Source organism: Echinops telfairi, unplaced genomic scaffold, assembly GCF_000313985.2.
Source record: "Echinops telfairi isolate 266 unplaced genomic scaffold, ASM31398v2 ScPeMD7_7;HRSCAF=31, whole genome shotgun sequence".
Taxonomy (NCBI): domain Eukaryota; kingdom Metazoa; phylum Chordata; class Mammalia; order Afrosoricida; family Tenrecidae; genus Echinops; species Echinops telfairi.
In genome coordinates, this window is record NW_022103904.1 from 17,652,143 (window position 1) to 17,669,202 (window position 17,060).

General features: G+C 36.0%; 1 protein-coding gene across 1 annotated transcript in view; it reads left to right on the forward strand.

The window, feature by feature from the left end:
• SUN3 (Sad1 and UNC84 domain containing 3) overlaps positions 1-17,060 on the forward strand; it is a 50,416-nt gene that overhangs the window by 29,005 nt on the left and 4,351 nt on the right. Inside the window, exons 9-11 of the mRNA XM_013006001.2 lie at positions 7,928-8,043; positions 13,018-13,185; positions 16,552-16,644. Coding sequence (XP_012861455.2) covers positions 7,928-8,043; positions 13,018-13,185; positions 16,552-16,644 — 377 coding nt within the window. The remainder of the gene's footprint in view (positions 1-7,927; positions 8,044-13,017; positions 13,186-16,551; positions 16,645-17,060) is intronic.

The following is a 17,060-nucleotide window of genomic DNA, read 5'->3' on the forward strand; positions in this document are numbered from 1 at the left end:
AGGGGGCGGGGAGAAAATATAAAGCACAAAGGTGACACCAATTTTAATTAATTAATCCATGCTGGGGAAACAAACTTGTACCTTGCCTAAAACCAGAGACTTTGGAAAATAATGCTTCATTTAGATGTGTGTGCATGTGCGTGCATGCGCATGTGGAAAGAGAGAGAGAGAGCCAAACGACAAAGCTTGCCTGAAACGGAATTCCTTGATGCATGTGAAGTAAAATAGATTGAAATATAGTGAGGAAAAGAGGGAGAGTTAACCCACCGAGTTCTTTTCTTATGACAGTGTTATTGTCATATAATTCACATATACAATTCAATGGTTTAATCATCTTCAAAAGAATTGTACAGTCAAAATCACAATCAATTTTAGAACATTTTCTCTTTTTTCATACTATTATTAGCTCCGCATTTCCCCCAACCTCCCTTGCAAAAACCCTAATAAATTACCTATAGATTGTTCTATCTTGAAGAATTTCAGATACAGAAAAACATTAAAAAACAATAATAAAAATAAGACTTAAATCTCAAATGAAAAGAAAGCAGAAAATATTAAAAACTAGAACAAAATAAAAGGCATCAAAGGGGAAAACAAATGATAACGTGTTAAATTTCAACCTAACTATAGTGACATTAATCCACTTTCTAATGGACTTAATATCCGGGCTAGTCACAATGGATCGACTGGTTTTGAAGGCCATAGAGAGGCGCGTTTTCCAGATGGACCTGAGATATAAAGACTGTTTCTATCTGAGACATGTAGGAATAGAAACTTAGAGAGAAAGCGCACCCCTTGAAAACTTGGATTTTAAGAGATCCCTGGCTCTGACAATTTGGGGTGTCTTTCTCTTCCAAGGACTCTCTCTTCTTTGGTCAGGGCTTATTAAAGTGCTCATGTTATAACACCCTGAACTGTCAAATTTTAGCCTAACTACATCTCTGGCCTATGGTCAGAGGGCATTGACTGGAGGCTTAATCCTAGTGGGGATGCTGCAAATGGATTTGGGGTTTTTATTGCCATCCATAGCTTTCAGCAAACTTGGTACTCAGAATTTAAATTCTAACACTGTTCTGTCCTCATATTTGGATTTTATTGTTTACCATCATCGAGTCATACAGGCTCGTGTGCTGCGTCTTCTCTGTGAACTTAGCTGATATCTCACATAGATGGCCACTTATTTGAAGATAAGCCTTTAAGACCCCAGATGTTATTCTTTCTGGTAGCCATGCACCATATTATTTCTTCACCACAGTTTGCTATATCACCCTTATTCTTTAATGATCTCTTCATGAGGGCAAGTATTGAATAGGGCCACATCATATTGTTCTTAGATTAGGGCTATGATTAAGGATGGCCTTAAAATCTATTCATATAGACATGATTTACATATGTCCCTAATTTACTTGAAAGACATCATTGTCATTTTATTGGGGAACATTATAAAATCGTCCCCATGGGCGTATGGTAGTTGTATTGAAGGTATCAATTAGCCAATGGAATAAAACTTCAAACACAAATGAGAAAAGGTTATACGTGTACAGTGTAGTTTTTTTAGACCAAAATACATGAATTGTTAACTTACATCAACTAAAAAGTTAAATGACTGGACATTATTTACACAAACAAGGAGGATTTGAGATAGGGCAAAACTAAAGATCTTTTAAAATTAGAAATATTTACATTCTGATATACTTTTTTAAATGCTTTCTCCTTTTAAATTAAAATATTTACTTCAGCTAGTTGACATTCCCATGATGACAAATGTATTGATGAACATTCCATGTAGAACAAGAAAAAATAAGGGATGGCTTCTCAATACATTTCAGCTTAAAACACAATATAAGTTTCTGGTTTGACCAAGATGGGAAAATACAATATAAGTTTATGAATTATGCTCTTCTATGAATTAGAGCAAAAATATGCACAAAGTACAAGCTACAACTACCTGAGCATCGTAGAAAGCATGCAGAAGTAGAGTGTGGAAAAAATAAAATAGTGAAGTGTCGACCCATATTGGGGTGTTTCTTTTTACTTCTTTACTATCTCTAGCTAAGAGCAGGCGACAGTTACTAGATAGTAGTGAGTGTTGAGTGAGTTTCAAAATCTCTGAGAACAGAAATCCCAGCTTTCTATGCAGAAGGACCAGACGTTGGGGTGCTGTAAACTCAATAGTGTGGGCAGCTTCCAGGATCACTAGTCAGCTGTACAGTCATGAGGTCACATTTTAAGATTAAGAGATTGAGTTAAAATGTAGTCAAGTCTTAGATAAATTTGTGAGTGGTACATGTGCAAAACAGTCCTATAGCAAAGGCTGTGAAATTATGATGACATTGGAACCACCACTCACAGAATACAAGAAAGAATTAGAAGTCTGAACATTTCTGGGTTGATTGCCTGATACAACACACAAACCAAAAACATTTCACATTTACATAATTATGTGAATGCAGAGTCTCACAATATAATAATGCAAAGACCTAGGAAAATATGATCTAAGGAAAGATAAATAGCAGGTATGATTCCTATGATGGGAACTTGATGGTGTAGTGAGTTACACACTCAACTGCTAACCACAGGTCAGCAGATCAAAAGCACCAGCCACTAGGCTGGAGAAAGATGATTTTATTCCATAAAGAGTTTTAACCTCTTAAGTCTTTAGAAACTCAAAAAGGGCAGTTTTGCTCTTCCCTATAAGGTTTCTATGAGTCATAACTGACTCATAGCAGTGAGTTTTGGCTCATTGCTATGATGACACAGATGTAAGATTGTCCTGCACAAACTTTGAAACAGCTACCGTCAGGACACTTCGTGCGGTAAAGGTAAGTATACATGAAATAACTGGAAAGGCAATACGATCTCAGGTAGGAAGTGAAAACTACTAACAAAAACTACTAATAGAAAATTTACAATTAAAAATACAATACTAAAAACAAATGTGTACTGAATCAGCTCAATAATGGAAGGACAATAACAGAAAACAGAATCAGTGAAATTGAAGATCAATCAATAGAAATCATCTAATCTGAACCATAGGGAGGAAATACCCTCAGAAACCTGTGGAACAATATCAAAAGGTCTAAACTATTGTCCTTACAGTCTCAGAAAGGGAGAAGACATCAATATAGGAAAATAATTTGAAGAAATTATCAGATTTGTTGACAAACATAAATTTATAGAGCAAATCCCCAAGAAGATAAACTCAAAGATAAATACATCTATATACATCATAGTTAAATTATTTAAATTAAAAATGAAGTTAAAAAAGCAGCTAGAAAAGAAAACAGAACTAAGATAGGAGAACAATAATCCAAATTATGACTGATTTTTATTAGAATCATTAAATAGCTTCTTATTAGAATGAACATTTTTAAAATACTGAAAGAAGAGAAATACCAGTGTACAATTCTGGAACCAACAAAAATATGTCACAAATAAAGATTAAATAAAGATATTTTAGATGGAGGAAAAGTAAGAATTCTTTGATAATAGAACAGCTAAAGGAAGCTTTTCCATACCAGCCTGTGTGATCCAAAAATGATGATAACAAAATCCAAATATGATGAAGGGAAAAAGATCAGAGCTTAAATGGTGACCATCCAATTTGCAGAAGGCTATGGAGGACAGTGGGGGCCCCAAATCCATCTTCAGAGTATCGCCTCAGATCAAGCCTCTGGCAGATCTCCTCTTGTCACAGGTGAGGGACGCGAACAGCTTAACTATCAGGCAGAGATTATTGTAAATTTGACTAAGGTGAATCGAATCATGGTACAATAGGATACTTGGTCAGTTAACCTCTTTCGACCCAACCTGAATTTGCTCTAGGCTCAAATATTTCTCCATTGATCCAAGAAAGACATTTCTCTGGCTTCTTAAATATTGTTTGTGAGTTTTTTAATTTCTCATTCTTTATTTTTATCTTTATATTATTATTGTTGTTTTCTTTTACTCTGGTTCATTTGTTTTTGCTTTTTATTGTTTCCGTATGTCTCCCAGTTTAGGAAGCACAGAGGAGTGGATGCATAGAGACAATAACTGATGGAATGGTTTATTGGGAAGAGGGGGAGGGAGAGGGAAAGGGAGGGGAACTTGGGAGCGACCAGTGGATACAGGAGGCAGGATGGAGCATTGGAATGGATTGAGATGATGTTTATACAACTCTTTTTAGAAGCAGTTTAATTCTGGAAGTGTATGATAGGTTAATATTCTATCAAGAAAACTACTGAAAAAAGCAAAAGAAACCAAGCTTTTTCATCTATGGTTACCGAGGGTGAAGAAGGAAGAGTTTTTGCCTAATGGAAAATGAGTTCATTTAATGGAGGTAACAATAATGGTTGTACAATGTGAAGAGTGTAATCAGTGGCATTGGATTATACATGTAGGAGTTGCTGAATTGGTGAATGTTTGTTGTGCATATTTTGCCAAAATTGAACAAAAAATTACATAACAATGAATACAGGGGAAAAGAAAATGTTCTAAAATTGATTGTGGTAATGATTGTACAGCTCTCAGAAACCCATTGGGGCAGTTCTATCCTACCCTATAGGGTCGCAATGAAGGTTTTTATGTGTGTTTTTTGGTCTAGAGCACATACTCAAAAAGAGAGTCAAAACCAATAGATTAAAATTAAAAGAAGAAAAAAAATCATGTTAAAGAATACAGGAAAAGGATAATAAGTAAAGAAATATGAAAATGACAAAGAGAAAATAGATAATAAAACGGTAGGCTTACATACAAATCAATTAATAATCATATTAGATATAAATGGCCTACACACACCAATTAAGAGATATTGTCAGATTCAACAAAAATGAAATATGTATTTTTAAGACACCCACTTGAATTTAACTTCATATTTGGACTAAAAATAAGATAATGAAATAAATGTACATGCAAACAATATTAATTTTGAAGTGAGGTAGCTATATGAACATCAGTAGACTTCAAGACATGAATATTATTGATCAGAGCTAAAGAGAAACATTACATAATTATAAGAGAGCAATTCATCAAGAAAACCTTATAATCCCAAATGTTATTGCATGTATAAAAGCTTCAAAATAGATGAGACAGACAAGCACTGGAAGAACAAAAAAGGAAAATATTCAAATCCACAATTTTAGTTTTAGAATTCACCACTCCTCTGGTATTAATAGAAAAAGAAGCAAGAAAAAAACTAGCCAGAATAGAGACAATTTAAGCAAAGCTGTCAAACCATTGTCAAAACCATGTAAATTGACATTTACAAAGCACCGCACCAAACATCAGAATACACCTTCTTTGCTAGGGCACCTAACAAAAATACAGAAATATAAGGTGATACAAATGGTTTGTGCTCTACTGACTGACTGACTGACTACTACTACTACTACAACTGATCAACTTCTGTGAGATTCGAATTATTAAAAACTTAGTGGTGAGCAGTTCTACTATGAAACAAGTGGAAGTCATTCATTGATGGCAATGGATTTGGTTTTGCTACATATGGAACAAGGTCTATCATTGCTGATGTCAGATTAAACATTAATATCACATGCAATTTTGCTTAAGATCATCCAACAATAATTGCAGTACATTGACAGGGAGCTGCCAGAGGTTTATACCCAAAGTAGACATGGAACAAGGGATATCATTGCTGATGTCACATGGCTTATGGCTCAAATCAGAAAAGAACAGAAAGGTGTTTACTTGTGTTTTATTGACTATGCAAAGGCATTCAACTATGTGGATCACAGCAAATGATGGATAACCTTGAGAAGAATGGAAATTCCAGAATACTTCATTTGGCTCATGCAGAACCCTACAAAGATCAAGAGGTGGTTGTGTGAACAGAACAAAGGGATGTTGCATGGTTTAAAATCAGAAAAGGTTTGGATTAGGGTTGTATCCTCTCATATTTTTTCAAACTGCATCCTGAACAAATCATCTGAGAAGCTGGATTATATGAAAAAGAATGTGGCATCAGGTTTCCTAACAACTTTCCAATGCAGATGACATAACTTTGCTTGCTGAACGTGAGGAGCACTTGAAGAAGATCAAGGATTTTAGCCTTCAGGATGGATTAACACTCAATGTAAAGAAAATTAAAATCCTCACAATTAGATCAGTAGGTAACATCATAATAAATGGGGGAAAAAAATGGAAGTTTTCAAGGATTCCGCTTGGATTCACAATCAATGCTCATGGAGACAGAAGTCAAGAGATTGAATGAAGCACTGCATTAGGAAATCTACACAAAACCTTTTTAAAGTGTTAAAAAGTAAGGATGTTAGTCTGAGCACTAAGGTATGCCTGACTCAAGCCATGGGATTTTCAACTGCCTCATATGCAAGTGAAAGTTAGACATTTACCATATATACTCAAGTATAAGCTGCCTGAATCTCACCTGAGGCACCAAATTTTACCACAAAAACAGCATTAAAAAATATGCAGATGCTCTACCGACGAGAGCAACGAATGTACAAGTGTGCTTTACACAACTGATGTATGTATGGATTGTGATAAGAGTTGTATGAGTCCCAATAAAATGATTGAAAAAACATGCTGTAAAACTTGGCTTATATGTGAGTATATACGGTAATGAAGAAGATTGAAGAATAATCAGTGCATTTGAATTATGGTGCTAGTGAAGAATATTAAATGTACTGGCTACCAAAGGAAAAACAAATCTGCTGTGAAAGAAGTACAGTGTCAGAGTAACCAGCCTCTGACAACATCAGAGTCGCAGGAGCAATTGTATGGTGACAATATATAAAGATCATAGTAAAGTCATGAGAATAGGGAAGATAGGAGAGAAGACAAAATAAAGGAGTCAGACACATCTTATGGTAGCATGCTCACCTTAGCCCCTCTTGGTGGTCCATGTGGAGATAAAAGACGAGAAGAGAGGAGGGTGAGATTTATTTCTAACCAAGGCTTCTATATACTTGGGTGCCCCCTGATTACAGGTAACGGCATACATCATAGGAAGGGCTAGTACCATAGGGAATACAGCAATGGAAGGGGGACGATCTAGGGGTGTACATGCAATAGGAAGAGGAGGGATTAGGGTTACACATGTGTCAAGATGGGCGGATCATATTCATGATGGAAGCCTAACCTCGATCATCCTTGAGCTGCTGGCTTGACTTATTCTTAGCTCTCCAGGGAAACAATCACTATCCTTATCAGTAGGGTGTGCGCCCCAATTACAGTGGACAAGACAGTAGTAGTCTGATGGCTCTGGATGGCTGATGCCTTCAGAGAGATTACTTCTAACCAGCTTGCTTCCAAGTGTGCTACAATTATTTACTATGTGTTGCAAGCAGTGTTCTAAGTCTGACATATATTGGGGGAGACAAGCTGGGGGAAAACCTTTTTATATACCACAAGGCAGAATGTTCCACAGAAGCATGGCGCAACTTCATCTCACTTACTTCAGACCCATTATCAGGAGAGGCTAGTTTATGGAAAAGAGCATCTATTTTTATAAAGTGAAAGGCACAAAAGAGGAGGACCCTCGAGAAATGAATTGACAGAGTGACAGCAATGATAGGCTTGAATGTACAGATGGTGGGGATCTGCAGAACTGGTCAGTTTTGTTTTGCTTTGTTGTATAGGCTCGCTATGAGTCGGAACTGACTCTAGGACACCTAACAACAACATATATATATCTGTAAGTAAATTGTTCCAGAATATTATTTTATTGTACTATTAGTTTCAGAAATTTTGTGTATTAAGAAAAGCAGACATTACTTCCTCAAGGTGCTGGAATTTCTGAGCTAATGAAAATTGAAAGGCATATTTTGCCTACAAATTTCTTAGAATGAATTTTACTTCATTTGTAATGTACTCAAAAATAGTTTTCCAAGAACTTTCTGGAAATTCAAACAATAGATTTTGAATTACATGCACACTTTTTGCTCTAAACGTTATGTTCTAATTTTAGGAGGCTCCATCATTGAGGAAGGGACTTCAGAAACTTATAAAAATGATAATGCAAAACTGTCCTGGCACGGAGTAGGGTTCTTAAATTATGAAATGCCTCCAGATACTATTCTTCAGGTAATAATTAAATTAAGAATAATCCATTTGAATTTTAGCCTTTTATTCATATTATTTATGATGAAATTATTGATACTTAAGATGGAGGGAATATAAAATTCTCCAAATTTATTTCAGAACCCGTAAAATTATCTTGTATTTTTGTAGTCATCAACATAAGAAGTTATCTACTCATAATCAACAAGAAACTAGATTACTTAATTTTCAAAGGCAACAGATAACCCCCATATTCTTATTCTTTAAATTGATTCTGTGGCTTCTTTTTTTCCACTGAAAACCCCAGTCATTTAACATTTAATGAGAATGAATGCCCTTTACACACCAATACTGTTGCTAAATGCTCATTAGATCAAAAACTGCTTAATAAGTCCAATTATAATGAAAAATTTCCAATTAAAATAGGCATCTAACTTCTCTAAAGTCAGTGGACTCTAAGAAATAGTAGCACAATTATGAACTGCAATGCCAAATCTGTGGTTAGTTGACATTTTAAATGCCTTCAGCAGTAAACCCCGGGACCTCATTCCACACTATAATCTATTTCTAGAAAATGTTAGACTTAAATTTTTAATTATTGTGGTAAAATATATACCGTTTCTCCGAAAGTAAGGCATCCCTCGAAAATAAGACCTACTTACAGTTTGCCTCTCGCTGAAATATAAGGCATCCCCCCGAAAATAAGACCTCCCCCAAAGTAAGGCGCCCCGAATCTACTGTAACTCTGGACTGTAGCTGCGGGCACTGCTGCGCAGCTCACTGTTGGCCACAGCACAGCCGGAGCAGGCAGGAAGTGCGAGATCTCTTTTAATAAAACAATAAATGTGTACCGTATTTCTACTTCATGGAAAAATAAGACATCCCCTGAAAAGAAGACCTAGCGCATCTTTGGGAGCAACAATTAATATAAGACACTGTCTTATTTGGGGGGAAACAGGGTATAATACAATACTTTTCCTCTCTCAGAATTTTAAATGTACAACATAACTACTTTCACAATATTGTAAAACAATCACCATCCATCTCAAAATTCTTTCACCACCTGAAAAAGAAAATGAATGCTCATTACTCATTCTTCTCACCACAGTCTCTGGTAACTACAGAAATACTTTTGTCTCTATATACATATATATTCTTGATACTTCATATAAATGACATAAAACTACATTTGTTCCCCTCATCTGACTTATTTCATCCAGCACAATGGCTCTCAAAAATAATCCATATGACAGCACATATTAAACATCAGTTTTTCCTCTGGCTGAAAAATATTCTTTCACAGGTACAGCAAGTATTGTCACGGAAAGACTTAACTGTCATTTTGCTGTTTGTTTTCCATGCATCTCATACTTTTTTGGGGGTACTTTATTTCTGCCCATTTAGTCTTTGTTTGTGTTTAATCTAATTGTTCATAGTGGACTATTTTAATGTCTTTCTATGTAAATTTTTAGGATATTTTTATTGTGGCTACTATGATGATCATTTAATATCCTAAATGTACAATAATGCTTGAATTGAGTCCAACTTATAACATTTAATACCACAAAAAAAATATGCCCTTGTACATATTGCCTTGTCCTCCTTTTTATGTTGCTGTTTTATGTTGCCAAAAGGTGCATCTTTACATATTGTGTGCCCAATAACATAGATTTATATTTTTCTGCACTAAGCCTTTTAATGAGAAAAATATTTCTTCAAATTATTTCTCCAAAAAGTGAATTATAAACCAAACATATATAAACCTGGTATCTATATTTGTCCATGAAATTATATTTACTGGAGATCTTTAGGCAGCTGGAGTCTTTCCTGCAGCTTCAAGTTACTAATGTCCTTTTATTTCAACCTGAAGGGTTCCTTTTAACATTTCTTGTAGGGCAGGACTTTCGATAATGAACTAACCCCCCTTATCTTGTTTATCTGGGTGTATCTTATTTTTGCCCTCATTTTTAAAGGATAGTTTTGCCAGATACAGAATTCTTGGTTTAAAGCATAAATTACCAAACCTAGTTGGTCTACCAAGCCCTTTTCAAGGAAAAAAAAATTAATTGTTCAGTGCCCCATTGACAATGAAAAACTTCTGTACTACAGGGTATATTCTGGGATAAAGTGTGGGTAGGTACCTGCTTCGACAGTCCCCCAGGATCATTTCAGCTGTCCCCACTTTGGGAAGCACTAGTTTATAGGGTTATTTGTTTTATTTCTTTTAGTGCTTTAAATATGTTATCCCAAGACGTCTGTCCTTCATGGGTTCTGAGGCTAATTCAAGATGCCTTATCTGTGATAATTTGGTCCTCTCTTGCTGCTGTCCAGATTCCCTCACTGTCTGTGGTGTTGGACAGTGTTTGTATAATATATCTTAGTGTGGCTCTCTTTGAATTGAGCCTACTTGGAATTTGAAAATCTTGAAAATGTTTTTCCATTTTTTACCACAATTTTGGAGGATTTTCAGATATTTCTTCAACTATTTTTCTACCTCTTTTTCCCTCCTGGGACTTCCATAATGCATATGTTGCAAGAGTTAATGGTAGTCTACAGGTCCCCTGGACTAAATTTTCTTTTGTTTTTATATTTATTATAATTTCAATTGTTCTGTGCTCAAGTTCTCTGCCTTTTTTTAAACAGTTTTATTGGCACCTCACATATGATACAATTCAATAATTCAATCATATCAAGAAGAGTTGAACATCATTACCTCAATCAATTTTAGAATATTTTATTTTTTCTTGTACCAAGTTCTCTTATTACTATTTCTTCTGCTCATACAAATCTGCTCTCAAGCATGTTGAAACGAATTTTTCATTTTTGGTTACAGCTTTAGATTTTTGGTTTTGTTTTGTTTCTTTTCTATAATATCCATGTCTTTATTGATAGTCTCATTTTGCTTTTAAGATTGTTTACCTAATATTCTTTAACTTTTTATTTGTGTTTCCCTTAACTCTGTGAGCTTATTTAAGACAGCTGTCTTAAATTTTGTATCTAGTTAGCCCAGTGCCTTTTTCAGTAATAACGCCCATTGCTTTATTTTGTCTCCTTCACCAGGCCATTCTTCTCTACAGCCTTGAGATTGTGTTGTTGTTGTTGTTTAAAGCCAGCACATCAGAGTACTATATGGTAGTTATTCTGGAAATAAAATTATTTCCCTGCCTTCAGGTCTTCTGGCTCCTATATCTCTTTCCTTCCCTTTTTAATTTTTATTGTTGAACACAATAATTAGCCAACTAGTGACTGTTTTTCCCCTTTTAAAAAGCTTTATATTTTCATTTTGATCAAAGTGTACAGACATTAGGTGTTTTACATTCACAATTTATAAAGATTTTGTTTCAATTTACCCATTATAATCTCCTCAGTGCACCATTGCTTATTCCCTTCCTTGCTGCGTTTCCTGTTTCCATTTCTCCTTCTTTGGATAAATACTGCCTTTTTCACCCTAAATGGTTGATTAACCTAACCAGGGGTGAGTTCAGTTCAACACCTGCAGGGATACTGAGGAGCATAGTCCTGGGGGGTATCATTATACAACAAATAAACCTGGTCTTTTAGGAGTTTGAGTTTTGTTCCACATTTTCTCCCACTCGGCCCAGGGCCTTCTAATGTGAAGCATTTCGGAGCACCAGCTAGTTATTTCTACTAACTGCTTTTGCTGACTGAATTACTTGATATATCTAATCACTTGTATTCAGCTATTGTAGGTCAGAAACTTGCTTGAATCACAGAAGTTATAAAGATACAGAAAGAAAACAAAGGGGGAAAAGTGTAAAACATGAGAAATAAAGGAAAACAAGCAAAACCCTAGTCAAAAGCCATAGGAAACAAGCAAACAAAACCCAAACACCCATTGGGTTTTTTGAAAATTGGCTCTGTGCTACAAAATTCTGTCCACAATGTATAGCATATGAAATTATAGTATAAGTATACTTATGCACAGAGATAAATCTGAATGGGAAGACTCAGATTTTCTTAAGTCCTTTTTATCCAAGTAGCACCTTGCCCAGGGTGTGTTTATGGCTTTCCCTAGGGTGCCATGATATTTCTAAATGGTCTACTGTCCCAAAGAACTTTTCTTTGTACTGCTTCCCCTTGCCCTAAGTGTTCTGATGTTCGCTTCAGTTGCCCACTTGAGCCCCAATCTCTTTGCTTACCCACCACCACCCCCTTCCACTCTTTCTCCCAATATGGACTAAACCGAGATGCACACTTTGCTTCATTCAGTCTTTACAAAGCTGTTAAACTGTTTCAAACAAATAGTGCAGTTGTCAGCTATTGCTTCAAAGCAGATTCAGACCAGAACAAGCCAGGAGTATGGTTCACTATCAAGTGTCAGCATTTTCCTACTGATAAGTTGATGTTGCCGATTTGTGATTCAGCATTTACTCGGTTGCTGAATGGTTCTGACTGCTCACTGAACACCATTCTTCACCACCAGCCGCAGCACCACCACCATCATGATGATATGATATCATCATATCATCACCATTACCGTGCTCATCACTACCACGATGGACACTGGTGCCATGAACACTACTACAGTTGCTACTATTGGATTCCATCATCACCATCATTTCACTCATCATTACTGCTTTCACCACCACCAACATCAGTAATACTATCACATCCTCCATTACCTTCACGATGATAACTGTTATCATTATCACTACCACGGCCACTATCTCTCCCACCACCATCACCATTACCACTGTCACCACCATCATCCTGACACCTGCTGCTACTCTAGCATGTGACTAGTTAGAGCAATTAAAGAAAACATACTCATTAAAAAGTGCTTTAACTGACGGAAGGAGGAAAAACAGAAGGTTCTTTCAGTAAGCCTAAGAGTTTCATGAATATTTTCTTGCTTGGTATGTATACTCCACAGTGTCTTCACTGTCAGACCAGCATTAAATAATTATTTAGTGACAAACATTTCAGGAGTGGATTGTCAGAATGAAATAAGAGGTTAACTTTGAGTTTTCTTTCCAGCCAGATGTCCATCCTGGTAAGTGCTGGGCCTTTCCAGGCTCTCGGGGCCACACCCTCGTCAAGCTCGCCAGGAGGATTGTCCCAACTGCTGTGACGGTGGAGCACATCTCACTCAGGGTTTCTCCGTCGGGAAACATCTCCAGTGCACCCAAGGAATTTTCTATTTATGTGAGATGCTCTCTCAATCTGCTATAAAGAATCAATTACACTAGAAGTTGATTGGCTAGGAATTAGGAGCTGGGTTATCAACCACATAGATGAATTTTCATATCATTGTGAGAAAGTCAATTTCTTAGACCTCCATTTTCTCATTTTCAAAGTGAGATAGTTGGTCTTCCATTGAATCACTGTTTATTATGATACTTGGTCAGTTGACCTCCCTCTTGATCCAACCGGAATTTACTCTAAGCTCACATATTTATTGCTAGCTCCACAACAGAATTTCTTCTCTGGCTTTTTAAGTATTATTGGTGGTTTTTTTCTCTATATATGTATACTTCTTTCTCTTCCATATTTTTTAACGGTACTGTTAGGTTTCCCAATTTATGAAGCACAAAAGGAGTAGATACAAAGAGACAATAACTGATGCAATAGTCTACTGAGGACAGAGGGTGGGAAGTTAAGGGAAATTGGGGAGCAAACAATGAATGTGGGAAGGGTGGGGAGCACTAGAACTTATTGTGATAATGTATAGATAACGTTTTCAAAGTGACTTAAATATGGAATTATATGATATGTGGATATTAGATCAAGAAAACTACTAAAAAATAAAAGAAACCGAAGTTGACCAATGGTTACCCAATGGGTGAAAGATAAAGAATTTTTGCTTTGGTTAGGGAGCACTGAGTCTACGCTGATGGTGGTGGAATAATTTGGAAAAAGGTATCATTAATGGTTGCACAACAGGAAGAGTATAATTATTGGCACTGAATTACACATGTAGAATGTGTTGATTAGGAGATTGTTTTTTGTGTATATTTTGGCCACAATGAAAAAATAATAATGACACTAATTTAAACACCACATCAAAATTATATAAACAAACAATAAAAAAATAAAATAGTTTGACACTGAAGTCCATTCCCAATGTTTAATCTACACACACATTCTCTTACAACAATTTTAGCTGTTTATTTTGGATACTTGACTATATTTGCTATTAGTGCTTTTCTTGATTTTTCGGTTTTGATTATTATCTACTATTATCTATCTAATTCTTCTATGGAAAATGAAGTACTTCTGGGAATCTTGAGTCGTAATTTAGCATTTACTTGTTTGTGTCACTCAAGCACCCTTCAATCGCCAGTAATATACTTTCAAAATATTTCACATATATGGGAAAATATAATATGTGGTCCTTTGCAACTGATTTTTTAAACTTAACATAATGTTTTCAAGGTTTATTCATGTTGAAGTATACTTTGATATTTCATTGCTGAATAATATTCTATGGTATGCACAAATGCATTCATTTTAACTTGTTCCAGGGGTTGGGATGCCCATCACTCTGTTCCATGCTCTGGCTCCTGGTTTTGCTGCTGCTCCTTTGATAGTGTAGCTGTCGTCTGGATCCAGGAGGGTTCACTGTGCAGGAATCTTAGGTCCAAAGGATGCACTCCACTTCTGGCTCCTGCTAATAAGGAGCCTTCCTGCTTCCCAGAGGGCTCATTTTATATAAAGCAGGATAGCACTCCACGGTAACCTGTTCACAATGACTCACAGGTGAATCCTCTCAGTATCTCCCCCCATCTTCTTCTTAAGACTCATGCAGGGAAAGGTCATTCAGTGGGAGTTAGAGATTTTGACTAGAAGATCCACATTAAATTATAATCCACTGCCTCTGCATTGCAATTTTGTCCCTGTAGGGTTTTACCTAAATGCCTTCCCCTACCCCATTTGCGTGTTTTTTGGTGTGTTTTTGTTCCCCTTAAGGAGGAATTGTTATTATACATAATTGATCAATACATCTTGTGTATAATCAAAATACCTAAAAACTCCCTGGTTTTTGAGCTGAAAAATAAAGGGCATTACTCCCTTTTGATGCCAACCACCACTATCAGATATAAGTATTTCTGAAAATTCTGAGGTTCAGGTATATACACCAAACCAGAAAAACCAAGCAAGTTTCTATCTAATCAATCTCAATTCCAATTCACGGCAACCACATGTGTGAGAATAAAATTGTGCTCCATAGAATGATCAAAGACCGAGCTTTTCAGAAAAAAGATCACCAGGCCTTTCTCCCAAGTTACCTCAAGATGCCTTGAACTTCCTACCTTTCAGTTAGTAGCTAATCTAGTGAACTGCTCTGCTGATGTGCACACATTTGATCATCATTTAGAGGAAACGGGTGAAAACATCAGGCCGAAATCCTTTCCTAATAAACACTGTTTCCTCATTTATGTTTATATAAGAATGTATAAAGCAAAGGGGATATAAATAAAATTAGCATTCCTTTCTTAACAGGCTACAGAAACTACATGTGACTTGAATTTTGCATATAATTATGGATGTATTATTTAATGACAGCATATTTAATTTAAAAATTAAGCTATATTATAAATAGTACCATTTTCATTATAAAACAAACGAATGGATTTTTATTTTTCTCTTACATTAATTGTTGGTACCTAACAATACACTGAATGAATTCTGGTAGCATAGTGAGCTATGCATTGGATTGCTACCCACAGAGCTGGTGGTTCAGATGCACCAGCTGCTCTGGGTAGAAAGATGAAATGTTCTGTTTTGTAAAGATTTGCAGCCTCGGAAACACACAGGGGCGGTTCCACCCTGCCCCTATGTTACTGACTATGAGTCTGAACCGGTTCAGGGTCACTGAGTTTTGAGTGAATGATAAATTAATTAGTTTCACAAAATAAAATAATTCCTACTAGCATATTCTTCCCTCCAAAATCTTCAATTTTAAAAGGTGGATAAGAAGATTATAAAGCACAAGATTATAAAGCACAAAGGAAATTGCATATAAACATTACTATTTTTGTTCTGAAATACAACTCTTTTTTTTCTGCCAGTCAACAATTTCATGAGGGAGTAAGTTATTTGTGTGGTAAAGATCCCTCAACTGATGTTTTGAGAATGATGATGGCAACAAATGTACAAATGTGCTTGACACAATGGATGTATGTAGGAATTGTGATGAGTTGTACGAGCCCCAAATAAAATGATTAAATTAAAAAAAAGAAAACCAAAAAAAGTGTCAAAATGTGACCTTAAATAATTAAAAAAAAAATCTGTCAATTGGATTAAATGTGTCTCATTTTGGAGACCATTAGATCAATATGTGAGTCATTATTTTATTTTCTGTTCACCTGGAAATATGCCCTAATGCAAATATAGTTATTAGTCTAGAGTTAATGATGAGAATTGCCTTACCTTTCTGTGTCAGCCCTGTGATCAATCTGTGATCATTCCTGATAACGCAAAGATGTCTGGTAAATTGCTATTACTTCAATGGACAACATGTCACTCATCTACTCATGATAACCTCCATACTTATTGCTTTCTTTATAGGGCATCTCAAAAGAATGTAATGGAGAAGAAATTTTCCTAGGCCAGTTTATATATAACAAAAAAGAAACCACTGTGCAAACCTTTGAGCTCCAGGTAATGAGGGTGTGGTGGGAAAGACAAGAATGGGCTCCATCAGTTGGAGGGAAGGATATGTTGAGGTTGCTTGGTGGAAAGTGATGTGTGAAAATAATTATGACCAAAGTTTGGGTTAATAAGAATTGCTTGGTGTTAACAAACCTAGGGACAAGGGAATAACAAGTGATCCAAATTGGTGGTGAGGTGGGTGTGGGGGGCCTGGTAGGGCATGATCAAGGGGAATGTAACAAAGAGGAAGTGCTGAAACCCTGATGGGGACTGAGCATGATAGTAGGACAGGAGGAAAATCAAGGGAAATAGAGGGAAGAGTTCAGAGGCAAAGGGCATTTATAGAGGTCTAGATAAAGACATGCACGTATGCAAATATATTTATATGAGGATGGGGAAATAGATCTATGTGCCTATATTTATAG